We start from the raw sequence: 27813 nt of genomic DNA, 5'->3' as shown, positions 1-27813 counted from the left end.
GTAAAGGAAATGATTCTTTGCCTACACAGTTTATAAGATAACGAGATTAAGTTAGTTATTTCCGAACAATAAATGCTAATGATTGATATGTTCCAAATGATTTTCAAAATAAAACCATTTTGACGAGTTGGAGTAATATTACTGAGTTTTCCACTCATTTTTGGAATTTTTCTGTGTGTTTTCCTGTTTTCTATTTTATAATGATGTACAATTTCGGTTAAGGAGCTAAAGTTGCTCAAGAAGAGAGTTATTACTGGAGTCAGTACTTTATTATGGAGATTTTAAGACGAGAAATTATTTATTATGGAAATTCTGTTATTGGATTTTTTATTATGAGAATATTGTTATATTTATTTTGGAAATATTGTATTATTTAAAGGAGTGTTATTTGAGAATTATTTTATTTGTGGGCCCATACCCACAGGTCCTAGGATTAATTATGCCTAATTCCGCTGCTAATGATGAGCTAAGCACGGCTTATTACCGTTAATTAAGGTATCGAAAAGTCGGGGCGTTACAGTATGGTATCAGAGCTCAAAATGAGTAAGCAGATTTTGGAGAATAAGATTGGCTTAAAAGAGAAAACTTCACCTATGAAAAATAAACTGGGCTCGAATGATTGGTATTATGTCACAATAAAAAGGTAGACATAATACAAAATATAAAATAATATCGGAAAAAAATTAAGACGTAATTACGTTAATAATCGTAATTACAAAATAATAAAATAGGCTTAAAAATACAGGGTGTTACAAAAAGCATGCTATAAATCCCCATAAAATACGGAGCAACGTTAAAATATAAGGTTTTGAAAGCGACAAACAAAATTATCGCTAACATAAAATGAGAATTAACGAAATGTTAACGACACAAATAATATGAAAGTTTTATTTCATATATATGATAAATTGATAAGTCTGAATTCATACAAACATATTTTTTTATAAATACTAAAATCGTAGTTTATTAAGCTACCAATTGAGATTCGGCCACGCCACGGATTATGTAAATTTCTACAAAATCATTATCTGTACCTATTGTACATAATTCTCTGATATGATTATCTAAAGATATCTTAACAACGTACACACGCAGATTCCCCAAGAAATTAAAATCAATTAGCAAATCGAACCGAGCCAAATATGTTGAATAATTAGACGAGGAGTAAACGATTTATCATGTTAAGTAAATATGTTATAGTTCCTAAAATTACCTTGCAAATAAAAGATCATACAAAGATACATATAATATTTAAAAAAAAAACATTTAACGGGGAAGTCTCTTAAGGATTTCAGTGAGAAAATGATCGCATAAACTCCTCCTTTCCAATTTTAATACACGGTAAAAGAAAGTTTAGTAACAGTTAACATTGGTGCTTGAATAAATTTCAATAGCCAACCCCAACGTTGACAAAAATGAAATGCCACAATACATTGAGTATTATGGCAATGTAAACCAATTTAGTAGTTCAGTACTTTAGTAGTGTATAAAGATGGTTATGGCCCGGCCCGGCCCGAAGCCCGACCCAACACGAAAATAGCCTGGCCCGTGTACGAAAAAACCCGGTCTGGCACGGGCACGAAGTCGTTGGCCGGGCATGGGCCTTAATTTTTTTGGAAAAAGCACGGCAAGACACGGCACGACAAAGCACGCTAAATTTTGTAATGTTAGCCTTAGGCACGACGTCCGGCCCGGCCTGGCACGAAAGCCCGTGAACTCGTGCCGGGCCTGGGCCTTATTTTGAATTTTCCGGCCCGTCCCGGTACGCCACAACGTGGGCCTAGATTGGCCCCGGTCCGGTTAGGCCCGTGGTATCGGCACGAAGTCCGGTCCGCCCCACGACCATCTTTAGTAGTGTAGCAAGCAAAAAAGTGTTCTTAAGCTACTTTTATTCGATGTCTTATTACTTAAGCTAATGTGCTTAAGGAACTCTGCATAGTGCCACATAACGTTTAAATACATTGCTCCGAGGTTCTCCATATTTCAACCTTGATAAAACCGAGTATTGCATTGCCACAGTGCTAACTCGTATAAATGAAATCTTAATTTGCATACTCCGTATGCATTTTTTTGTAACATCACCTATTAGTCTACTTCATGTTAATTAACCCAGGTTAGTCTACGCTTGAGCCACTTCCAAGCATTTCGCAGTTGATCGATGGGGCTAAACCTTGCGAACTCCAAGTCACAAGGTGAGTTTTCCACCAACTCCACCGACTTGTATTTGTTACCCCGTACGTATAAACCCAAAACAGTATGAGTACAAAATAGGAAGACCTAAATTCTTGAATATTAATGGTATTATTATACAATAACAAATAAAAACAGCTTGTTAATTAGCTAATCAAAGTTAAGGAATTTAGTATTAACCCTTTTGGATTCACCATTCACTTCGCTTTATAGAGAGCTAGAGATTATAATGGCTAACAAATCCCTATAAGTGAATAAAGTAACACTGTGGAAATATATGTAGGAAAACAAAACTTAGAGAGATTATTAGTTTGTTTTATTGTTTAAATCAACAAAACTATTGAAATGAAATACATTTAACAATGCCAAGTAAGAATTTATCCATACGTACTTATCCATCTTAATTACAAGTAACAATTTCCATCAAGTAGACTTCCCTAAAATACATTTAGGGCTTTGATTGATTATCCATCTTTTAAATTGATAATATATCTAAATTAATTACGAATTAAGTGTGTGAATTTCTAGTGTGGCTTCTTTGACGGGTACGTTGATGATATTCTTACTCTCATACATATTATTTTTTAATTTTAAAATTTATAATCGTGTTACTATCAACCCGTAAAATAAAATGGTACGTAATTGTAAAGCAGACAATGAATCATACTCACATCTATCATTTATGTTGCCAGTTTGCCACCAAAAAAATCTATCATTTATGTTTATGTGTTATTATGTTATGCATCCCGTACTTTGAGAAATATTTTCCAAGTTAGTCTAGTAATCAAAATTCCATTACAACCACTTATGTTAAGTGGTTAACCCCTTGATACCATCAACATCAATCTTTGAATTATAACTTTTTTTTTTGGGGTTGTCATTTAATTATTTGTATGAAAACCATATCCTATATCATTTATTATTCGATCCAAATATTGAATTTTTGGAATCATTATGAATATATGCTTGGCTAATTCATAACCATTCATCCATCACCCACACGTGCCACCTTTTTAGCCCACACGAGTTCCACCTTATAGATAAACCATCTCCCCCATGCAATAACAAGATTAACAACCCCTTAAAACCCCCCAAAAAAAAGAAAAAAAAAAGGAAATTCTCTAATTAGAGAAATTATGGGGTGTGGCGCGTCCAAGAAAGTTGATGCTACGACGCCGTATATCTACCGTCCACCGCCGTCTAGTTTCGCCGTATTCGACATCAACGCCATAGAAGAGCCGTGGCTTAAGCTAGACAATGCTGCTCAACTAGAGAATCAGCAAAATAAGCCTTCACACGTGCCAACTCACTTGCTTGAAAAACTCGACACGTTAGAGAAAGAAGCTTCTGATGGTCCTGGCACGTGGGAGGAAGTTAGCAAGGCGTTGCAAGACCTTAAGAAGCCAGGACCGGTTGTCAATAAGCCCGGCCCGGACCCGATCCCAGAATCAGGCCCGCCCATGAAGAAGAACTTCTCCTTCCACACGCTTGAGGATTTGGAAGCGAAGAAGGACGAAGATGGTGAGAAGAAGAAGCCGCAGCTTCGTAAAACTGAGTCGAACAAGGATTTCTCAGCATTGGAGAGTAGTAATGAAGCTAAAAACCAGCTGAGTCGGCTGAGGAAGACTGAGTCGACTAGGAACGAGTCGCTTGTTCCGGTTTTGAATTCGGGCGGGGTGAGCGGGTCACTGAAGGCGAACCCGTTTATAATGAAGGACCGGTTGGAGAAAGAGAAGGAAGGAAAGGAGGCCGTGTTTGATAAGATAATGAAGAGTAAACGGGACCCACTTAGCGATTTTCCCGAGGTATGTCCTCCTAATGGGGCCCACTTAGTGGTTCTATATACGACTACGTTAGGAGGAGTAAGGAGGACTTTTGAAGATTGTAACCGGGTCCGGGCTATCCTAGAGAACCATCGGGTCGTGTTCGACGAACGGAACGTGTCGTTACACGGCCCGTTCCTAGGCGAGTTGAAGGAGTTGGTGAGCGTTGATAACGGGACGGGAGTCCCGGTGCCGAGGTTGTTTGTGAAAGGGAGGTATTTAGGAGGGGCGGAGGAGGTGGTGGAGCTAAACGAGTCGGGTAGACTCGGGCGGATACTAAGTTCGGCCCAAGTTGAAAGAGGGCTTGGTTGGCATGGATGTGAAGGGTGTGGTGGGGCCCGGTTTGTGCCATGTATGGAATGTGGAGGGAGTTGTAAGTTGATAGTTGGAAATGATAAGGAAAGATGTCCCAAGTGCAATGAAAATGGTTTAATTCATTGTCCTCTATGCCACTAGTGATGTCAAAAGAGTGAGGTTTGTGAGAACAAGCCAATAGGGCAATACAAATTATAAAAGAGGAGGAATTCAGACTTGTAATTTATTGTACACAGGTTAAAAACTCTCATCTTAACCACTAGATTAATTAAAATCTTATTGGTTTTGTGGGAATACAATATGAATGCATATGTTAATGATCCATACTTCATAGTAGTAGATTTAGATTTTTCAACTTTCTATACTAATGTATTATTGTCAAAATGCTTTGAGATTTTGTAAAGCTTTGTTTAAATTGAGTGATTCTTATCCTCATTTTTTGTCAATTTTAATACGTGTCATGTATATGAGTATATCCAACTTTCAATCATAGTCCAATTGCCCAAACGAAAGGCTTTTCAATAACTACTTACAGCTAAAATCACACCACTATAGTTGTTTTCAATCTCAATCTTTCAAATCTTGTCCATGCGATTATTTGACATTTAATATATTTAAAAGTTTAATTTATGAAAAAATCAATTAAAAAATGATATTTGGTATTTATATTAAAAAAACACATTGGCGCTCTGTTTCAAAAAAAAAAAGTTGCACTCCAGTGATGAGCCTCCAAAATGGGATCTATGGCATTAACTGTTAGGAATTAAACACAATTTAGTAAATTGACAAGAATACAAAACAGATTTGGAGTCAAACATAGTTTATATGTTGTTTCCTAGTTTAGTTAGAATTGTAATTAGGAAATTGGATATGTTTTGGTATGTAACAATCTCTTGAATTATTTAGACTTGGGGAGCAAATATAATTCTAGTAGACGAGGGTTTCTAGTTTAGCCTATAAAAGAGGTTTAGGCCTAACTAGAAAATAAGAGGAAAAAATACATTGGTGAAATGAATCATCAATTGAGGGGTTATTGTATTATTTTGCAGAAACTTAATACTCCGTAATACGATAATATTTGTGGGCAGGAAATCTAAATTTCCTCACAAACACTTGTGTCCTTTATTATTGTTTTTGCTATTTGTTCTTTATTGTATTTGCAGGTTTCATTCTCACTAGTTCGTGGCACGTGTTTGTTGTGTTTGGTTATAACAAACACAATTACTTGTCAATGAACCTTATCAATATCATCATATAATTAGAATATTTCCGCACAAAATTAACAACATAAATTAATGAATTGAAGAAAAAAAACTGCGGCAATTCATCATCATCCATATTTCTACAACTGCTTTTATTATCTCTTCCAAATAATATGCTATTAGTGAAATTGATGTTAACTTCAAAAAAAATTCAGAACATATAATGTTTGGATCCAAAATTTACAAAATCTAAATTTTATGTCACATGAACAAAACAAAGGAAGCAAGAAGATTTTTTTTAAAAAGAATTATTGTTAAATAATCTTAAGTCAATCTTTCCTTCTTTTTTTTCTTTTTTTCTTTTATAGTTAATGATAGAGATAGAAATCTACTAGGATTTAATCTCTTAGGATATTTGATGTATATTAGACTTCTAGTCATATTAATGTTCCTAATTATATTAGGACTCAGATTGTAATCCCTATATATTTAAATAATGGAATACACTCCAATTCAAGGAGTTTTCACAATATCTAGCATGGTATCAGAGCTTAGGCAAAACTAATTATCTTCCACAAAATTCTTAGTTTGAATGAATGATCAGTAGTACGTAGATATTGCAGAAGACCAGGGTAAGCCGAAGTATCATGTTTAGATGCCTGACATGTAACACAACTGACAGGTTAAAGTCGTATCACCTAGTCAAAGATAAACCTAAAATCACTAGCTAAATAGCAAGGGAAGTCAGGATCGAAGCCACAGGGAAACATCGTTCTTTCTACTACTAAATATAAGGTCTAGACTACTGGGAAACAAGAATATGAGATGATTTGTAGATTAGAATTAAAACAATAATGAAAACGGAATAAGTTAGATATTAAAAGGTTTAGGGCATAGGTTCACCAATGAAAAACAATCCAGGATGATAAACAATCAATAATAATCAATAAAACAGTTAATTAGACTAGCATGCTCTCTCGAATCCATACTAATCATAGACTTAGAATTAACTGGCTCTCGCTACGTATTAATCCCAATTCTACCTATTGAAACAAGCCTAAACATCAAATTGCATATCTCGAATCTTACCATATAATATTGTTCAACCAGCATTACAACAAACCCAAAATGTGTCTATACACACATAATTGTCGTCGCGCATTCCACATGGTAGTAGAGTCTACACAAAATAAAACATACCAGAGTAATAGAGTATGTATTACTCGGTAACATTTTCTCAACAACTTACAAAATAAACCCAATTCATTTCATACTGCTTCCTAAAACTATCAACTAAATCTCGATAAAAAAAAATTAACAAAACATAGTTAATATAGGGCATTATTTCACGGGGTAAAACAGGTATAAAAACCCAAAAATATAATTTTAAAATCAGGATAATTGTAAAATCATGATTGTGGAGGAAATTTCCACCATGTTAATGAGAAGTGAAATATTTTTACTAAATACACAATTTTCCACATTAAAACGGTGAGAAATACCATGCACTAAGGAATACCATATTGTACCTAGAAATCTCACAAGAATTACACCATCCTTTTTATTTTTTTAAGGAAATAGAAACGATATTAACTCTTAAAATAAGACCAACTTAACTCATCATTTCGAGTGATGAAGGAGAACAAATCATTACAAGAGTTAAAATAACAGAGCATAGAAGCATGGTTATTACACCGAATCCTAACACTTATAAAGGCTTAAACTTCATTTACTATTCCTGTAACATTTAGATTACTATAATACCCCTAATTCTTCTTTGTTTTACATTCTGCCCTTGCCCCTATCTGGTGCCACGTTCTCCTTGCCATTAGCTCCCCTCTCCTCTTCACTCCCAATCCGGTGCCCTAATTCTTTGTGTTGTTCTCGAGCCTGGTACTCTATTTTTCTCTCACCATTTTTGTTTCGCCAAGTTCAATATTTCAAATGGATTGTCTTTGCTTTTTTTTTTGGGGGGTTAAATCTGATATTTAATTGCTTTTTTTCTTCAAAGTGTGGCAGGCGAGCTTGCTGAAATCCTCAATTGATTGTCACAATTCCCTTCTCGAATTCAAGTTATGGAGATCTCTGTGAGCTGAAGACGGTAATAAGTGAATAACAATTCAAAGAATGGTGACGCTAAGGTATGTTTTTCTTCTTATCAATGATTGTAGTTTCTAGGGTTCTTTATTCAAAAATCGAATTAGGGATTTCTGAATTTCCTTAAATTTGACAGGAAGCGGATGAAGATGATGCTAACACCAATTATCCCAATTTCCGTAAGGTTAGGCGTTTGTCTGATTTGCTTAATTGGCATAGAATTCAAAGGTTTATTGTTTTGTTGTGTAGGTTTCTATCTGTTTTCTCAACTGGGATGTTGGTTAGGTTCGTAATTTTGGTTCATTAGGGTTCTAGCCTTTTTTCACTTATCCCCGATTTTAATTTCTAGGTCTTGGTCGAGATTTTCTTTTGCAATTTTAGACTTGTATGATTGTTAAGCCTTATGGATTTTCGATGTACTGGTAACATCCTAATGTGAATTTGAAGTGAAATTTGGACATTTTCTTAAAGCTTATATTGTTTAGAATCTGGTTACTATTGGTGCTTCCGGAAGTCTTAATTTATGATCAATTACACCGAGTTGAGGGATTTTAGTAATGTGGAAGGGGAGATGCTAAATACTTCGTAGTTAGTATAAACTTTTATAGGTTATGTTCAATAGGAAGCCGAAAATGTTGGAGTGTCGTTTTATGCCCCATGCCAGTTCCAATTATGTTGTTTGTAAGCATATTTTAAGTGTCATATTTTTGTTGTTAAGGAGAACAAAATGTCTGCATCCATGTGCTTTGTTTATGAGTTTTTCTATAGCCTTCGAACAATGGTGCTTATGTTTAATTTTTCAAATGGGACTGTACCTTTTTCCCGACAGATTCGAATTGTGGCATGCAGTGTTTTGAACACGAAACAACTTCCCAAATCAGAGAACTTGCTGATAAGATAGCTGGTCATATTTTGACACTAAGTCTTCAAATGTATGGTTGTTGACCAGAAGGTATGGTTTTTTTTTTCTTTATTGTAGTTCTCTATTTCTCCCTTTTCAGAAAATAAGCTTCGAAAGTCTTGGCTTCGGATAAAGCTTCTTTATCAGAAATATATGTTTCAGAGGAAACTTTTGTTCTCACTCAATTCAGTGCTTAGGGGGTAGTAGTCGTAGTGCCAATGTTTTTAAACTATTTATGAATGATTATCACAATTAATGGAACTTCCAGTTATTTTTCTTAAGAAAAGTAAAAATAGGGAATGTTTTGGTTATCAGGACTTACATCGTACTTCTTTGAGGTTCTGACGCTTTGTTCTTGCTTAACATGCCATTGAAGATTTGAAGTTACGTTGTTGATTTGGACCAGCAAAAGAATATGGTTATGGAACTTGATGACCATCTGATGCGCTGTGTACGCGACCAAAATGGAAATCATGCATCCCCAAAAGTTCATTGAGTGCATACCTGAAGATTATATCTAGCTTATCTTATCAACTTCCTATGATTAAGTTGCAAATTTGTTAACCCATCCATAAGGTTGTCATGTTATCCATGTTTAACAATACTAACACTTTTATTGTCTCTTGTTGATGCAAATGTTTCTAAGCTGTACAACTGATGTTAGTGGGATATAATGTGAATCTTGATTGGTTAATTTTGATTCTCAGAGTTCTGCAACAACCCAACAACTCAATGTATATGGATGAGATTATGCAGTGTGTTGGTATAGGATAGGTACGGAAACTATGTTGTTCAGGTTGGTCTCAATGTTGCAACAATGATGTACATTTCCGTACATGCGTTTTTTTTTTTTGTCTTTATACTCATTTGAACAAGGGCCTGGACCCTGGTAAATTGGTCGAGGTTTTCAGGCTTAGGAATTAATGTTTATCCCTCTGATAATAAGTAGATGCTAATCATGGCAGTAACTATAAGAGATCTTTGTCTTATTCATAATCTCAGGGACCTTATTACTTGGTGGTACTTACGTGCTAATTGGTTCGTCACTGTCAGCCATGTCACTTTGGACTATGAGAAAGAAAACTTAACACGTGTATTAGACCTGACCAACTAGCGAACTTGAGTTTCATCTGTTTTTTTTTTTTTTCTGATATGAGGGTGAAACCTGACTATTTTCTTGGTTCTTTCTATTTTGACAATATAGAAGTGACCATTAATTTGTCATATTGTTTTGAATGCTGAAAGATTAGGGGTAGGTACTGTGGGTAGAATGAACACCCTGATCAATGTAGTGAATTGGACAATGGTGATTATTCTAAAATGGTTTAGAGGCTAGAGCACCTGTCTTGCTGAAGGGTAGAGTATATGAGGAGGTTGTGCTTATTCTCAAACAACTATTCATGTAAACGTTTTGTGTCAAGAAATTGGTTATGAAACTGTTTTCCTTTGTCTGAGAATGTTTCTACTATCTATATGCAGCTATGCAAGCTCTTGTTCTAGCTCTTATGATGGGGAAGTTTACATCCATGAGATACGCTTGTAAAACTAAAGCCTAATTTGATTTTGAAGTAGTTGTTTATTCTAAGGTGTGTATGTGTATCTTTTGAATTGTAGAATCCTGATGTGCCTAATGAATTTACTACACTATTAAAATAGGGAACATGAAACTTTTGCTGCTGATTGAACTGGAGTTTAATTCATAGAGGACGGTGTTCCTCCTTGAGTGTCTTGATTTTTTAGGGTTTAATTTAGGAGATAATTGAAAGAGATTTCTAGGGTTTCTATCTTCTTTGTTTCTCTCCACTAGAGCTGGCAAAAATTGACCCAACCCACCAACCCAATCCGAACCCAACCCAATAATAAAGGGTTGGGTCAAGATTTTTAACCCGTTTAATTAAATGGGTTGGGTCAGGTTGAAATTTTCAACCCGAAAACAACCCGTCTAACCCGTTTAAGTGCAAGCAAGTATGTAATATAGATATGTATAATGTGATTTGAAAGATTTTATTTCTCATTTTCCCTTCAACATTGAATAATTATTTGACGTTTTGATTCATGTCAAATACATATTGAAAAATTACTTTTTGCTATGAGATATGCCATAACAAAATCACCTCGCAATTCTATAGTCAAATCAATTTACACTTAAAAGTGGGAAAAAAAAATTAAAAGGGTCAACTTCAGGTCAACCCGTTTATAGTTGGGTTGGATTGGGTTGAAAATCTCAACCCGTTTAATTAAACATGTCGGGTTGGGTTGGGAAAATCTCAACCCGTTTATAAATGGGTCGACCTGATTTCGACCCAACTCAACCCATTGCCAGCTCTACTCTCCACCTTCCTTCATCCAATGTTGAATTTTGAGGTTCAATATTGGATTTGAATATGGTTTTGATTGACTAATTTTTTGCTTCGTTTTTGAATCTTTACAATTGTAAATGTGAATCTGCTTTAATATCTTTGGATGTTACTCTTTATGAACAGATTATTATCGTGTCTCACTTTTGTTACTTGCGTATACTTTGCATCACTTGTTGAGTTGTTGGTAGTTTAGAAACTGTTGTTTTTATTGAACAGCAAATACGTACGTGATGGGTAAAAATAAAGTGGGTCTGTTGTTTAAATAGAATGTTAATGAAAACCGAACAATCTAACTGCTTCGATTGTGTTGTTTGTCAGAGGGAAAAGTATAATGGATATCTAATGCACTTTCTGAAATCTACGACTAATATGATCCAACATCTAATGCACTCTCGGAGGTCACATATAAATTTATTGAACAAGCATTACTAAATTCTATTAAAAAGTATGATTATAATTGTGATGGGGTACAAATTTGCAGGTTTTTGAACTATTAGGTGAGCTTTGTGTCCTTTTTTTTGCACCATCTTCCCATTTAAATGGAAGTAGTACTACAAGTTAATGTTATCGTTGGACTCCTTTTTGTTTGTTAATACATTTCAATTTCCTACTAACAAGGCTAAAGAAGAAGCACTATAAGGGGTCATCAATTGAGAACATAAAGGTGAACTCAAGAGTGGAGAAAGAGTATATGAAATCTGCTTACTCCGCAAGCATCGGAATAAGTACACTTGAAAATGGATTCCCACCCATGATTTTTGGTCATCAATTATAGTAGATCTTTTTAAGCTCTACTGGTTTGTTTTTTATGGCTTAGTAATATAGCTTTTGTCGGATATAAAGGAACTTTATTTGTAAACTTCAGCTTATTCAGAATGTATACTATGTATATTTCTTGGAGTTGGCACTGCATATGGAGATGACTATTATGTTTGCAAGTGCATTTCTCCTCACTTTTTCTTTTGCTGTTGTGGTAAGTAATATTTATATACAATTATACATCAGTTCCAAGTTTGAGGCATCAAGTTAGAAGTCATAATAAATAGATGTTGTTAATACATAATACTTTGTGGAGACAGAACAGATGCTCTGAACAGATGTTGCTGCTACAATTGGAGCATGGCTGTGTTTTTCAGGCAAGCATGCACAATTATAATCTTGTTGGTATTCATTGCAACTCTGCAACTAATCATCCCCTTGTACATGATTTTTGAATTAACCATAATTATACCAATACATAAATTCTCAGTTTCTATTTGAAACAATGATAGAGGAGGTGATAGAGAGGGATAAAGAGTACGACATACTTGAAGATAAGAGTTGGAGAAAGAATGGGAGAGGGAGCGAAAGAGGGGGAGGGGGTGGGAGGGATTGGGGATCGGGGACTGGGGAGAATAAGAACATGGAGGGTACTCAATTTGAACCGGAAAGTACGTTTTACCTGCTAGGTAGGATTAATCAAGTGCTATTTTTTTCCCTTTTTGTTTCGTTTGGTGTTGATTCTTTGAGGGTTTCTCATATTAGCTTTACAACCATCTTAATTTGGGTGATTCAATAAATCAAGATATACAAATATATTGCCTTTTGTAATGAATATGTTCTCGCGAATAAATAATACTTGAAAAAAATATGCTTGATTTATCAGTTCATGTTGAGCTTTTGCCGATTTTTATGTTACAAAAATAACTATTGTGATGGGATTTTAATAATTTAGAGTATGATATTGAAACTTACCGACTTTGCGATCTAAATTCCTAGCCCATAAAAAATAGATGTATTTACATAGCTCGTAATAGATTGTATTCTATTTTCACAAAAACTACCTGGTGCCTTGATTTGATTGCTTTTCTTATGCAAGATGAACTAGCTGGGTTTTTTCTTTATGCAATGACTATATTTTTCTTTTGATACGTGTTGAACATGATCTTGAATAGTTGATCAAATGTTATGTTAGGTAGAAGTCTGTCTCAATCAGATGCATATGGAGTATGTTGTTTGCACCTCTGCTATTCCTTTTTCACTCAAATAACTTCTTAAGCCTTTTCTGTCGTTCTGTGCAAACGGGGATGGTGTCTATACAATGAAGGGTTTTAAATTTTGTTTATCTGCTACAAGTTGTAAAATTCAAGGCTTAGTCTACAATATATGAAATGCACTGAAAGGGTAAAAGAAGTAGCTTTTGTATTGATAAAATAATTCATCCTGTAGTTTTCGAATCAAGCTGTAGAAGTATTCTGATTTTGTGATATTAGCAGAAGTATTCTGATTTTGTGATATTAGCAGAAGTATTATGCAAGGATGAGCTTGATTTGAAATATGAGCTAATTGGCTAGGAATATAGTTTTGGTTACAACATGTCATTGTGTGTTTTGACTATTGTTTTGAATGTTGTTGCTGGTGACGTTTCAGATATGGCGCAGTCGTGGCTGTCAGCTTGAAGGGGGGTAGGTTTATGTCCCTTATTGTAGTGGTCGGTTTGTAGTGGTTATTTCATGCGCTGCAGTGGCTGTTGGCTAGGTCAGGTTAATGAGCTGTGTTGCAAGTAGGTTGGAAGCAGTTGAGGAAGGCTTGGTGGTGCGGTGTTCTTATGTTATCAATTCTGGTCAAACTTGACCAGAGACTTTTTTAGTTAGTTATAAATATGAGCAACATCACAAATTGATCGCCAATTGAATTAGCGATATTTCCTTAATCGCTGAACCGGAAACATTAGTATTTCTGTTTATGTCAATGCTGATGTGGACGATAGATTGAGAATTAATTGAAAATGTGACGTATTTTGAGATATCTTTAAACATTGTTGCCGAAAATTGCTCTACAAAACTAAAACTCGTATGTACTGTACCCGAAATACTACCTTCGTACCTTCAGATTTTCCTACCTACCTAATTTATTTATTTTTAATTTTTTTATTATCAATCTCAATCCTATGTGAATTACCAAAACAATGCCATGAATATAAAAGAAATCACCTACGCATTCATTCGGTCCTTCCAAAAACGGAATATAACTTGCACTTTCACAGCTGCAGCCTGCACGAACGCCAGTTCATCAGACTTACAGAGAGTGGAAAATGGACGCGGCGACGAAGGAGAAGGTGGAAGAGACGGTGGTAGAAATCCTTCGTACCGCCGATATGCTAAAGATGACCGAGTTTAACGTCCGCACTCTCGCCGGCGAGAAGCTCGGTATAGACCTTTCTGAACCTTCTCGTAAGAAGTTTGTCCGGCAGATTGTTGAAGGTTTCCTTCAACAGCAGCAGCAAATCGATGCTCCTGAAGGCGGTAGCGGCGGCGGCGAAGTAGAAGAGGTACAACAAGAAGAAGAACAGGAAGAGGAGGAGGAAGAGAGTAATAAGAGACGTTCTGATGGCAAAGAGTATGACGAAGCCGGCGATCTTATCATCTGCCAAGTTAGTTCTTTAATTCCTTTTTCTGTTTTGAACTTATTCAATTTGTGATTTTGCAATACTTGTTTTTAAAGCTTGAATTTCTGAAATAATTTGTGATTTTGTAAACCCTAGTTTCAGGTTTTTGTGTATTGTCGCTTGAAATGCTTTAATTTACCGATTAGTTCTGTCATTTTCGGTTTAATTTTGTCTATGTTATGTGTATTTGTTCATGAGCTGGGGTAACTAGCTTGTCAGAATTGGATTTGATTGGATGATTTTTTCATGCAGTTGTCTGAAAAGCGAAGAGTGACGATTCAGGATTTCAAGGGGAAGACATTGGTGTCAATTAGGGAATACTATAAGAAGGATGGAAAATTTCTTCCTACCTCTAAAGGTATGAGTCTACTATTTTACTTCCGGCCTGCCGCCATCATTGTATTGGCTAGATATATGTGCTGCTGCATTGGGTTTTCTCTATGGTACATTGGTACTTCTAGCTTCAAATTGTGAACTTTATTGTCATTCGATATTTGCAAATTCCATGTGTTTTCCACTTCTCCTTGAAGCTAATTATGTAGTTTCCCTAATTTACAATGCATATTTTGAGTGAAGTGATTGTTGATTGTTTGGTATTTTGGTGAATAATTGTACTATCAGAGTTTTAGAGATACTTGTACCCGCCTACCCGGTTACTGAGATGAGTCACTAGTGTTGGGCATGGGTACCTGTCAATTTGTCTAGTTTTGCCACAACTTGTTGCAGTTTTTGGTTTGAAATGAAGTGTAAAGTATTTGTGAGGACTATAAGTCTATAACCATGTTGAAGTGAATACTTGAGGTGAAAATAAGAGCAGAAGGAATGTAGCTTGTAACTATTTTTTGACATATTTTTCAATTTTATAAATAGGAAAATGGCATGGTGTTACGTGTTTATATATGTATTTGCGGGGCTGTGCGCTTAAGTATACGTTTCAGATTTTTAACCGTAAAGCTTTATCAGCGATGGCATTGTTAGGATGAGACTGGAATCTGTGAGTGTTCTATCTTTGACGAGTGTTTATAATGTATTTGCCTCGAACCAAATAGCAGGTCCGTGGTGAAGCAATCTATTTTAAGGAGCATATTGAATTTTGATGTTTATGCTGAATTTGAGTCAAAATCTGAAATGCTGTATGTGGGTCAGATATTGAAAGAGTCATGATTCAGTAGTTCTGTATGTTATATAACGTGGGCAGCATGTCATTTACTGCTTCTTCTTCCTCTGCAATGATTCTATAGTTTTTCCTGGGTCCTGCCTCAGAGGGAGAAATGTTACTAAGTACAATTATTGGTCTGTTTACTTCCTGCCTAAGTGGTATACCTTTAGGGAGTCCATTTATAGTTCTGCATCACCTTCATGGAACCGAGCTCTTAAGAGGTTCGTGTTTCTAAATGTGCAACTTTCATTTGTTTATAACAGTCCATACAAGCTCTTTCTTTAGTTGTTGGTCTCTCGTACAAAGGAAACGGGGGGGGGGGGGGGGGGCGTGAGGCTTTCTCAGGCGACGTTTTCTATTTACATTCTCGTCTCTTAGAAAGTCGACTCGAGGACAAAAATAAAGCGGTAATTTAGGTAATTGAATCCATAGAGGGTTATTAATACCTTGGTTATTTTCAAACCAAATCCAATGTTGAGCCATGGTTAGCGACTTGCAGTCCACGTGAGAGTCAATGCCAGAGATTTGTCAACTCTAGGAAACCGGCAAAAGGTCCTTCCTCGCAACCAAAACCATTTATAAGGTCCTCGTTTGCCACCTTTTACAAGGTCCTTTCTGACAAAAGTGTGTTTATAAAGGTCATATCTGAGAAATTTTCCTTAAGAAAAGGTATCTCGTATCTAACAAATTTGAAGGTACACGATCTTTCCCAATCCCTCCGGGATTCTCAAAAACTTAAATGTAGATGACGAGGTGGAAAGCAATTGTTTTGGGAATGATAACCATATCTGGAGTAACTGCTGTAGGTGTCACAGTTATCAGAGGCTCAGAGCTATGAGTTGTGTTTCCTTGCAAGTTTGTAATTTGCCAGGCAAATTCATTTTTTACCCGCTTGTTTTTTTTAAAAATGTCAACTTGAAGGGGTATGGATTTTAATTTGAAAGTATCAAGGGGTACCTGCAGTTAAAATGATTCTAAGAACCTTCTTTACTCAAAAACATTCAATAAAAAAGAAGCAAGGCATAGAGCATGTACTGGAGATGCATAAGTTAATCCTTAATCAACAGAGTTTTTATAAAAAGTTGGGAAACTGTGAAGTTAAGATGATTCTAAGAACCTTCTTTACTCAAAAACATTCAATAAAAAAGAAGCAAGGCATAGAGCATGTACTGGAGATGCATAAGTTAAATCCTTAATCAACAGAGTTTTTATAAAAACTTGGGAAACTGTGAAGTTAAGATAAGTTGTTTACAGCCTTGGTGATATCGAGAAAATTATTTCATTGTGCTTCTAATGGGTGACTTTTAGGCTCCATGCAAAATGATTTTTCATGGAAAACATTTTCCAAGGAAAAACACAATTCCAAACTAGTTTTTCTTTGTTTGGTTGCTTAAAAGAAAATGGGAGAAGATGGTGAATATTGAGGGGAAGAAGGGAGAGGGAGGTGAGGAGGAAAGGTGGAAAAGTGGTTACCCCCCTTTGAAATGGAAAAAGGTTTCTCCATCTTTGAAGGAGTTATGGAAAATTGTTTTTCATCCTTGTCAAACCAAACAACATAAAATGATTGAAAAAGGGAAAATCGTTTTCCATGAAAACGTTTTACACCCTACCAAACGGAGTCTTAGGGATGTTTTCAGCGTTGTGTTGATAAGAAGTAATGTTTAAAGGAGTCGTGTTGTCTTTTGATTGCTTCAGGTCCTTATAATATCCCTGCTATTCTGTTCTACATGTAGGAATTAGCTTAACAGCTGAGCAGTGGTCCTCCTTCAACAAGAACATTCCTGCTATAGAGAAAGCTATCGAGAAAATGGAGGATCGGTTGAACTGAGGCTGAAGCTTCTTTTAGGACAGGTATGACAGACTGCCTAAGAGATAATCCTCTTACAATTTGGTGTTTCAATGCTCGTATGTTGTGGTAGACATTGCTCACTGCAATATTTATCGTTTTGTTTCTCGAGTCATCCAGGTCTTCATTTTGCGAGACTTGATGCGTTGCCTTAGATAACTTTATGAAACAATGTACAAATCGTGTAGTGATTTTCATTTTGTGAGGCATCTTATAGTCCTCGGCAACTGTATATGCAATGCAGATAAATCATGTTCTTTGGCTGCTACTCCTTTCTAGAGTTTTCTATCGTATACTAAAAAATATTCCGTATTATCCTCTGCAATAAGAAATAATGTTTTCCCTACTCTTACAATCGTACTCTCCCTTCGACCCATGTCAAAGATGGGTTTGCCGTTTGCTCAATGTAAGTTTTTCTTTTTCCCGTAGAAAGAGATGGAACTTTTTCTCGAGATCGTTTATAGGCATCAGTCACCTGAGTCGGTGTTGTGGCTCAGGTTTATCATGAATCATGATTCATGATTCATGAATAGGCCTGGTTTCAATCTTTTACATAATTAGGCCTGGTTTCAATCAAATTATTCCTTTACTACACTAGGCATTAAGTTTATATCTTTACTAATGATTGTTTGAAAATGAATCCAAATTCGATAAATCCCGATTAGCATCCTCAACGACCCCACTAACCTCACATGAGGCCTGCCAAATCCAATTCATCGAGTTGATCACCACCAATTAGTCATAAACTTGTTTATACCAACTACATTGTCGCATGCCATGATACCAAGTACGGAGTACCTGGTATGGAGACAAGAGATGCCCAGCGTCGGTTTGTCTCCGCCAATTATCCGCTTATCCCTGGGATTATGGATCTGTTTGACAATTGGTTGTTGGCTTAGACGTATGGGCTGTAGAATAGAAAATAAGGATTTGGGCCAGTAGGTGATTGGGCTAAGTGTGGGGGCTGATCCACTTGAGTTGGCAGTGGGACAACACTAGGTGCTTCCTGGGCTGCAGGAGCGCTGTGGGCCAGCAGTGAGTGCATATCAGAAATAGAGGATTGAGGGAGGCTGGCAGACTGGTCCTCCGTGGAGGTGTTTGGGCTGGGCTGTGCAGCAGAATGGGAGGCAAGGTGATGGATGACTAGGGTGATAAACCTTCATCCAAAAAATCATAAGTGTGAGTTGTTGGTGAATTCAAAGTAGAAAACGGCAACTTAGTCTCATCGAAAGTCACATGACGATAAATAATGATTTTGGAGGGCACCCCAAACAAACGCAGTAGTTGACGGAAATAGGGGAAAACGTAGACATCTAAACACCGAATATGAGAATAAGAAGGTTTTCGTTGGTAAAGAATTTGGAGATGGGAGGCATGACTCAATAATTGACTTGGTAAAACATTTAGAAGATATGTTGTCATTTGCAATGCATGACCCCAAAAGGATGGGGAAGTGAGGCATATGCAAGTAAACTGTGGGTGACGTTATTTATGGATCGAATTTTTCTTTCGGCTTTTCCATTTTGGGAAGACGTACGAGGACACGAATGGCTGAAGAACATCTCATTTGACTCATAATATTTCCCGAATTGACCATTATCATACTCCCTCCCGTTATCACATTTGACATTTTTAATATGACGTTCAAATTGGGTTTGAACATGGGCCTTAAATGCTAAGAATTTTCCATACACATAATATTTCTCAGCCAAAGGAAATGTTCACAAAAAAATTGAAAAATCATCAAAGAAGAGAACATAATATCGATATCAAATGGCAAAAAGGATTGTATCTTAAAAAAGGCCGGGGAAGTCCATAAGTCATTGTGAACAATATCAAATGGCTAAAAGGATTGTATCTTTTAATTGGAAATTGAACTTGGGGATTGAATTTGTATAGCCTTGAATAAGGGATTGGGGTTGGAATTTTGAAGTTATAATGTGTTTGCTTTGTAATTATGTCCTTTGCAACGTACCGATCGCTTACACTTAGAAATTAATCACTCAAATCTATTGGCGGTATCGTTATTGGACTATAAGGGAGATACATGTGTCTACAAGTCGTATAACCTAGGCTCTGACTTGTACGACTAGGTTATATGACTTGTAGACACATGTATCTCCCTTATAGTCCAATAACGATACATGTAATAAATTGTAAGGAGGGAGTTTGACATCTGGTAGGCATGGACGTTCGCCTATATTTATGTTCAAGATCGATGCAAAATATATTATCTACAATGTGGAGCGATCTCAACAATAAGGTCACAACCCGATAGTCAATACAATAATAGCATCACATGTGCTTCTCGTTCATCCTTTTATTTTGTTGTTGTTCTTCATGTCAAAAAAGAGTTTGGGATCATGTATCATTTAAGCTTTTATTTTTTTTAAGCATAATTAATCTAAGTACGTAGTATGGAATGTCACTTCTATTGAACAATAATTAAGAAACTAAGATTTAAATTAATCGGTTAGTCAAATAAATTATTAACAAATATTTTTTAAGAGTTCAATAATCACATTGAAAGAAATCAACATAAAAACTGAAATTTGTAGTTATTTCAGAGAAAAAATAAGATGTAATTAAGCTCATACTACTCAATTCTTTCACAATCAACATAGTAAAAAAAGAATTAAATTAACCACTTTCTCATCTTTCACAAGTCACAACTCACGACTCAATTCTTCACTGATCTGGATTCACTGCTCGATAATATTTTAAGTATTAGCAATGCTTTTGATTTTGTTGCATATCACCTAACTAGATGAAGAGAAAGGAAAAAAAAACTATAGGTCATAATCAAATTTACTTCAGTTGCTATGAGGACCCATTATTGGGACCAAAAATTCCAATTGCTAATTGGAATACTAAATGTTTGTGACAATAGTAAATTAGTGGGGACGTGGGTTGTGTAATGGTTCAGTGTATATTCAATCCAAGTAATGGCATATGCAAAATCTAAATTTAATATTTAATTGAATTTGATTGACTTGATAGGACTGAATAAGCTTGATTGCAACTTATAGGATATGGTAAGATTTAACTGTAATAGAGTAAAATTGAGAAAGTAAATGTATAGAATACGATTGAAACTTATTGACTTGATAAGAACTGATTACAATTTACAAAAGTTATTGACCGGCTAATTAACAATTGTAATTAATTACATACATAGTACACAATAGTTGTAGGGTTCATTTGCTACAATTAAAAGTTAAGAGACTAATTTGTACAAAAGACGTAAATCATGGGACTTATTTGAGGCTTGTTAAACAAGTAGTCAAGCACATAGGGCACTGTTGGTTCAGTAACAATTGGGGTTGAACATGGTAGGGAAGACTGCGTGTTCGATCCCCGCAACAACAATTGGGAGGGCACTGAAATCTATCCACCTAAAACTCGTCCCGAATTCGGATTAGCCCTAAAAGTGAACCGGATGGTAAAACCAAAAAAAAGTGCATAATGCATGTGCCAGTAACAATACACCGGTTTGGATGGACATACTACTCATACAAAACATGAGAGTTTGATTTGGTTCAATTAAATAATACTACCTCCGCTTCAAAAAAAATCTGTACGCTTTCCGTTTTAGTACGTTTCATAATGTTCTTTACACTTTGCTTTATTCTACTTTTTGACATGAAAATTACTACCTTATCCTTCTTACCCCACAATATTTACCATTTTCTACTCATTTTCTCTTATATTATTCATTTTTTTTTCTTACACCCACCCACATTTTTACATATTTCTCTTACTTTAATCCATATTTATTATATTCAACCAAAATTTCCACTTTTATCTTAATGTTTGTGCAAATAGTAATTGTAAAGATCTTTCTGAAACAGAGATAGTAAAAGGACTAATTTGCGCACGTGGGTTTGTTGATTATATGTAAGGGCTTATTGGCCACAAACGTGGTGTTCTGCGAAGAAAATGCAAAGAGTAAATACGGGGAAACCTCGTCAAGTAGGTGAACCGTTTCTTTCAACCGGGTTGTTGTTTTTTGTGTATTTGGCTATCGTATTTTCCTGCAAAAAGACAAACGTAAACTGGCTCGGAGGGATCACGAGAAAATCCTCACCGACGTTCAAGTCAGTTTCTTGTAGAAAGAGTAGAGATGGTGTGTTTAAGAACAATTGCATACCTGTGTGATGATTAGATTAGTCATATTTATAGTAATGCCGGAGGGCGTTCTTAGTACACAAACAATTGTAGGGGTATGAAATCTTGGATTTGCTGGAGGCTTAGATTTGAGACCCGAGATTCTGATATGAGTCCATCGGAGAGTTTTCGTTTAAAGATATTTTGGTAATTTTCTTATAAGAGTGGATCCCCTGATAGGTCCGAACACGTGGTTAAGCAAAAGTCAAAATAATAAAGTAAGATTAAGAGATGCATGGAGCTTAATTTGAGCATCGATCAATAAGGAGGTTTATAATGAATTGAAAGTAGAATAAGACACACATGCATAATTAAATAATACTACTACACAAATTAATTCCATCTTAATGGAGTATTATGAATAACTTTTCTATGTTACCCTCATTTGGGACCACAAACCAAAAACAAAAATGTATTTTATTCCTTTTAACATTTACTATTTTCTCTTTCCCATGTACTTTATTCTTTTTAACATGTATTATATTCTAGTTTTTCATCATCAGTATACTATATTTCAATTTCCCACACGGTTAATTACACTTTTCTTAATATCTGTATTTTTAGTCAAACAGGACTATAATTTTGAGAGAGAGAGAGTATATTATAAATTTTAATCAACGTGATTCGTGCAATGGAAGTCTCAATCAGAGTTATGTAATGATTGGGATGATACACCAATTTGGGTGACGTAAGGTAACACATCCATCCAATCCCCAATTTGGCAATTTCTGCTTTTACCATGTTGGATGATTGTAGGCCTAATTTGCTTCAATTAAAAAAAAGAGAAGCTAATTTAAGCAAAAGTCAAAATTAAGTAAACTTAAGATGGACATGGACCTTAATTGACCATCAATAAGCTAGGAGCTTAATTTATTAACTTAGATTATGAATTGAAAGTAGTTGGAATGGTAGAAATACAAATTAAAGTGGACAATAATACATACGTAGTAAATGATAAATTCCATATAATTAATGGATTATGGGAATAATTAAAGAAAAGCCTCAATAATAGTAAATGACATAATAGCTTGAAGTGGGATGAAATTGAAGCGAGTAAAGCCAGCTTGGTTTAACAATTTCTTCCACTCAACTTCAGTCCTCTCTTTGCCACCATCGGAATTCGTCATCAACAACAGATCAAGCCCAATCGATGCATCATCGAACATTTCATGTCTATCAGGATGAAGAACTACATCTATTATTATTATTTTTCCATTCTTCTCAAATACTGCTTCTTGACTCTTCTTTAGGATTCTCAAGCAATCCTCGTCTGTCCAATCATGTAAAACAGACTACAATGCAAAATTTTATAATTAATATATTAATTAAATTGTTGTTTAAAGTCCACGTCTTGTCTTGTGTAAGACTCTGTTCTGTTCGACTCATTTCAGACAAAATAAGTTTATTTCATACCGGGTATACCTAATAACTTTCAACTTTAACCAACTGATTTAGTTGACATGCATGTATGCATAATTTAATTAATTAATTAATTAATCAACAATGAACAAGCTAAGCTAGTATAGGATGATCGATCAAATAATTATTCAATGAAATTAAAAAAAAAAAAAAGAAGGAATGATTACCTTGATAATAACATTATGAGCAGAAGGAATGTCCTTGAACATATCACCAGCAACATGAGTAACAGCTGGGTGTGGAGGAGCATTAGCAACAACATGAGGTAAATCGAAGTTAATACCTTTGATATGAGGGTGTTGTTGAACAATCATAGAAATCAAGTTTCCAGTACCACCTCCAACATCAACAACAGTTCCTTGTAACTTACTAAATCCATCCTTATAACCTTTAATAACAGCATTTAAAGTTGGTTTTGTAGCAGAAGCCATCCCAGTGTTAAACATGTTATTTATCTCATTATCTTTAGATGCCATATTCCAAAATGATTCACCATGAGCTTTCACAAAAGGGATCCCACCTTCCTTTATGGAACGCCCTATTTCGTAATAAGCCGTTACAACTAAATGGTGTGAAAATATCAGAAACATTGGTGCAAGGCTTTGGTCATGGTCATGTATGAGCCACCTTGAGCTGTTGGTTAGCCCATATAAGGCTTCTTCACCTTCACCTTGATTGTAATCAACGGTGAAGATGTTCTTTCGAACTAGCAATCGCATAATACGTGCTAGATACGAGATATCTAAGGAAGGAGCCTCGAGTTTCGAGGCGATTTGGGATAAGCTCATTGGTTGGCCATGGGAGTGTATGATATCCGCAATGCGGAGCTCCACAGCAGATCTAAGGGCAAGGGTGTCTGCGAAGGCAAACAAATTGTTGTAAACCTCGGCATGGGATTTGAGGAGATCAACATCCTCATTAACATTTTCTAGTAGTACTACTGAATTGCTACCCATTTTTCTTTTTAGATATATATATATTATATATATATAAATGGAAATATATGTTTGTGTAGCTGTGGATTCAATCTGTAGGTTACTACACAAAAACGTACAGTATTTATAGAAAGGATATATTTTTCCAAAGAGGATCGAGTAGGTATTACTCCTTCTGTCCTCTGTCCCTTAATACTCGACCTATTTTGACTTTTCGCACTATTTACATAATTTACTTTGACCTCATTTTATTATAGGAAGGTTTGTAGACGTTTGTAGAAACACCTTTTAATATAGGAAGGTTTTTCAATGGCTACAAAGAAAAGGTAGCCACTATAATAGTCTTCAATCTTGACCCTTTTATTGTTAAAAGGTCAATCGTGTCCATTCATTGCTTTGGCTTAAAAAATAAATAAAAGAAACTAAAATGAACTAAGAAAAACGGATATTTGTATTTTTTTTTTCTTTTTCAAAATCATACCTAGTATTTAAAAACCCAAACTACCCATGACATGGTGATATTTGGCATCTCCTCCCTTTGTTCCTCTTTTTATTTTTAAAATCCACTTATGACACGTGACATCTTCATTTCCTTTTTTATAGAAAAAATAAATAAAAACTTTATGATTCTACAAAGATTTATTGAAAATGTTTCACCTTCATTATCTCTCTAACTTCCTTCAACCTTGAAAATCAATGACAAAGTTAATTCATACGGTTTCATTCAAATTCATTCATTCCTTCATTGAAAGATTTTTAGTAATTTTAAAATCATTAATTAATTAACTAATCAATTTATAAATGCATGAATTTGAAAAGGTAGGAGTTTACGGATATAATTGATTTTTATACCCACAACCAATTTTCATTCGGGTTCCTCCATTGCAACAATCTTAATCTTCTGTTCATAATTTTTTTTTCCAAGAAATTTACAAGTTGGGTGCATTTTTGTCTTCAAATCTAAAATTGTTTGAAATCGGGTTCTCTTAATTGATTTTATATAATCTTATTTTAGTTGAGGTAAATTTGTCTTCCTTATATTTATCTTTTTTTAATCCATTTTAAGCATAATGATATCTTTCGCTCTAATTTGTTTCTAGATTCATGCTATCTACCAATTTTTGCTATGGTTCTGATTTGAATTAAGGTTTTTAGTTTTTTCTTTGATCTGTTAGTTTAGATTCTTTCACGAACAATAATAGTGTTGTGACACATTTCTTGAAAAAGATAAATTAAAGCTAAGGAGTTTATTGAGTTCGTTTGCAGGTTTGTTGTTTTCCTACTATGATCTTTCTAATTATTAAGTACGTAGTTATTAAAGCCACTAAAGTATTACTACCTCCGTTTCAGAAAGTTCTTTACGCTTTGGAAAATGTGTCCAAAGTATAAAAACTTTGACCGTAAATTCTCACCATTATATACATCAAAACATTACATGTAAGATCTTGTTAGATTGTTCTCGGAATGTATTTTCAGAATATCAAATTTTTATAATTTTTTCACATACGAAATTGGATATATTAGTAGTTAAATATTGCATTGGAGTCCGTATAAATAGTAACTGTAAAGATCTTTTTGAAACGGAGGTAGTATTTCTGAATTTTGTTCAATTGGGTTCAATATCATGTTCTGCTAAATGTGGGAAATCCATGACAATCGGCATATTTGGTGGTGAAGTAGATAATGTGTTTGGACGGGATGAATTAGACAAATTTGATTCTCATTAATGGATACAGGGTGAGTAACATGAACATAATAATGCTATGACTCGAGGGGGTGAAAATTATTATGTGCAACCAAGGGTATTTTTATGTTCTACGAGATGGGAATGTCATTTGTGTTTAATATTAACACGACTTTAAGTGGGCAGTAATGACGCCGTGAAAGTAATTAAGAATCTACATTTCGTTCAAGCATTTCATCGAACATTTTATGGACATGATGTAAACAACCATTTTAAGCGTAAAAGTGGAATACACGGAGTGACGTAAAGAAGCTGGAATATAAGCCGAATTTTATGACATTGAGAACAGGCCAATATAACCTCTTTTAGAGATTTCAGGTGCATCTAAATTCTAATGGCAAAAGCAAGATTTTACAGCAGGTGGAAAATATGAGCATCAACTTCTTTTTGTGACCAAATCGTCACAGTTTTCATTTACGATTTTATGGTTCATGATATACGAAGTATTTAGTTTTAATTCGAGACATAGGAGATGCTCTATTGGCATAATTTTTATGTAATATACGTAGTAGCATGTATGATTAACTTATTTTTCATCAATAAAAAAACTGTGTTTTCATCAATGGTAAATATATGAATGTGAAGACTAATACAAACACAAAAAAACAATCGTCTTCCTATAATCAGCCCGTTCATCAAACGGGCCAAAAAGCTAGTTATGCTTAAAAAATGTTATTGATGAACGGGCCAAAAAGCTAGTTATACTTAAAAAACGTTATTTCTTTCTTCTTGTTAACACCAACAGCAACTACAACAACTGCCATTTACCCCCCCCCCCCCCCCCCCCACAAGAACATAAACGTCTATGAAATTTACACCCCCATTAAATCAACAATTCTTTTATTTTTATAAGAGAATATCATCACTCTTTAATTCTTCCATCAAATCACTGAAAGTTTTGTAAGGAAAATCGATGATCACCCGCTTCACCCTGTTAAGAATAAACAATATAATAATATCATCATAGTTCTCCCACTTAATTTTTTGGAACTTCGAGCACTAAAATGATAAGAACAAAAACAAAGAAAATGGTAAAATTCAAAATCAAAGAAATCATTGGGAAGAGGTTGAAGAAGCCATGATATTGTATAACTGAATTAATCTGTAACGGCTTATATAATAGAGATTTTTAGTTTTTTTTTTCAATTAAATTAAAACAAATTATTGATGTATTTTTTTTTTATATTTGTTTTAATCAACTAAAAAATAAACAGTCTGAATTTAATGCTAAATATCGATGGTCTAAATTTAAAGATTATAATAGTTACATTTTTTTGTTGTAGCCATGGTAAAATCATCCTTTTATATTAAAGGGTAGATTAGCCATGTTGTTATGAACTACTCCGTATCAATTTCTGAAATTATGATTTTTGTCAGAGTCTATTCTCCATTATCAACAGCCACGTGCGAAGTGGACATGCCACCTTCTGAAAACAGTACTCCAAATTCCAAAATTTGTAATGTTATGGATGAATCACATAGGAAAAGTTTAAGGGTGGTTGGTTGATGAAAACAAATATTTTTTGTTTGATGTCCTAAATAAATAGAGTCAGGTTCAATTCAATAATTCATGGACTTTGAAGTTTTAACATATATTTGATTAGCAAAGTCCACTATTTGTCCTTGCTGCATGCAAGTATGCAACTATGTTTAGCTCTTTGCTAACTTTCAAGCATTACATCTGAGATTTTGAGTGTTATATAATGTGGTTGTCAATAATTTGGGATATACTACTTCGTATATGTGTTTTCGGAGTGAGACGGCCCAAATTTTTAACTACGATACACGTATCTTTTTCACACGTATTAGTAAACAAAGCATTAAACAAAATGAAGGAAGAAAATAAGTAGAGCGTAGGATGGTGCGTAATAAGGAAGCAAAAAAGGGCCCCAAAATAACAAATTAAAGAGACAAGTGTTTGGCAAGTCCAAAGAAATGTGGAATTATGGAGTAATAAAGAAGGTAGCTAATGTAGTTTGGATTCATTCTCTTGGCATATCGTGGCTATTGGCATCACCTTTGAGGTTGTAACTTGTAAGCGTGTTAGGCTCTGTTCTCTTCACCTTATTTTCACTTATTTCAGATCTGATAAGATAAGATAAGATAAAATAAGATAAAATTAGGGTCAATAAGATAAGATAAGATAAGATAAGTTCATGGTCAATAAGATAAGATAAGATAAGATAAGATAAATTCAGGGCCAATAAAATAAGATAAGATAAGATAAG

At 34.8% G+C, this 27813-nt stretch overlaps 3 protein-coding genes and 1 long non-coding RNA gene across 5 annotated transcripts; 3 read left to right on the top strand and 1 right to left on the bottom strand.

The window, feature by feature from the left end:
- Positions 1–3163: 3163 nt before the first annotated feature.
- LOC110786379 (uncharacterized protein At3g28850) lies at positions 3164–4780 on the top strand. The gene has a single exon (XM_021990926.2). It carries the CDS (start codon positions 3327–3329, stop codon positions 4467–4469), a length of 1143 nt encoding a protein of 380 aa, XP_021846618.1. The 5' UTR covers positions 3164–3326; the 3' UTR covers positions 4470–4780.
- A 2486-nt stretch (positions 4781–7266) lies between these two features.
- On the top strand, positions 7267–11982 carry LOC110786380 (uncharacterized). Of its 2 annotated transcripts, XR_002532863.2 has the most exons (6): positions 7267–7423; positions 7542–7671; positions 7764–7811; positions 8457–8579; positions 8905–11861; positions 11968–11982. It is a non-coding gene; the product is annotated as an uncharacterized lncRNA (long non-coding RNA). The 2 variants fall into 2 exon arrangements; XR_002532864.2 differs by lacking the exon at positions 11968–11982 and having other exon boundaries at positions 7286–7423; positions 7550–7671; positions 8905–9228.
- A 1849-nt stretch (positions 11983–13831) lies between these two features.
- LOC110786381 (RNA polymerase II transcriptional coactivator KELP) lies at positions 13832–17666 on the top strand. Its single transcript, XM_021990927.2, has 3 exons — positions 13832–14300; positions 14568–14673; positions 17208–17666. The coding sequence occupies exons 1-3, from the start codon at positions 13962–13964 to the stop codon at positions 17300–17302; spliced, it is 540 nt and encodes a 179-aa protein (XP_021846619.1). The 5' UTR covers positions 13832–13961; the 3' UTR covers positions 17303–17666.
- A 4663-nt stretch (positions 17667–22329) lies between these two features.
- LOC110786382 (desmethylxanthohumol 6'-O-methyltransferase) lies at positions 22330–23951 on the bottom strand. Its single transcript, XM_021990928.2, has 2 exons — positions 23074–23951; positions 22330–22779 (listed from the first exon to the last, which is right to left on the bottom strand). Exons 1-2 carry the CDS (start codon positions 23860–23862, stop codon positions 22477–22479), a joined length of 1092 nt encoding a protein of 363 aa, XP_021846620.1. The 5' UTR covers positions 23863–23951; the 3' UTR covers positions 22330–22476.
- Between the last annotated feature and the right edge of the window lie 3862 nt (positions 23952–27813).

This window comes from Spinacia oleracea, chromosome 6 (genome assembly GCF_020520425.1).
Source record: "Spinacia oleracea cultivar Varoflay chromosome 6, BTI_SOV_V1, whole genome shotgun sequence".
Taxonomy (NCBI): domain Eukaryota; kingdom Viridiplantae; phylum Streptophyta; class Magnoliopsida; order Caryophyllales; family Amaranthaceae; genus Spinacia; species Spinacia oleracea.
The sequence above is the reverse complement of the archived record's forward strand: the minus strand, read 5'-3'. Positions and strand labels throughout refer to the sequence as shown.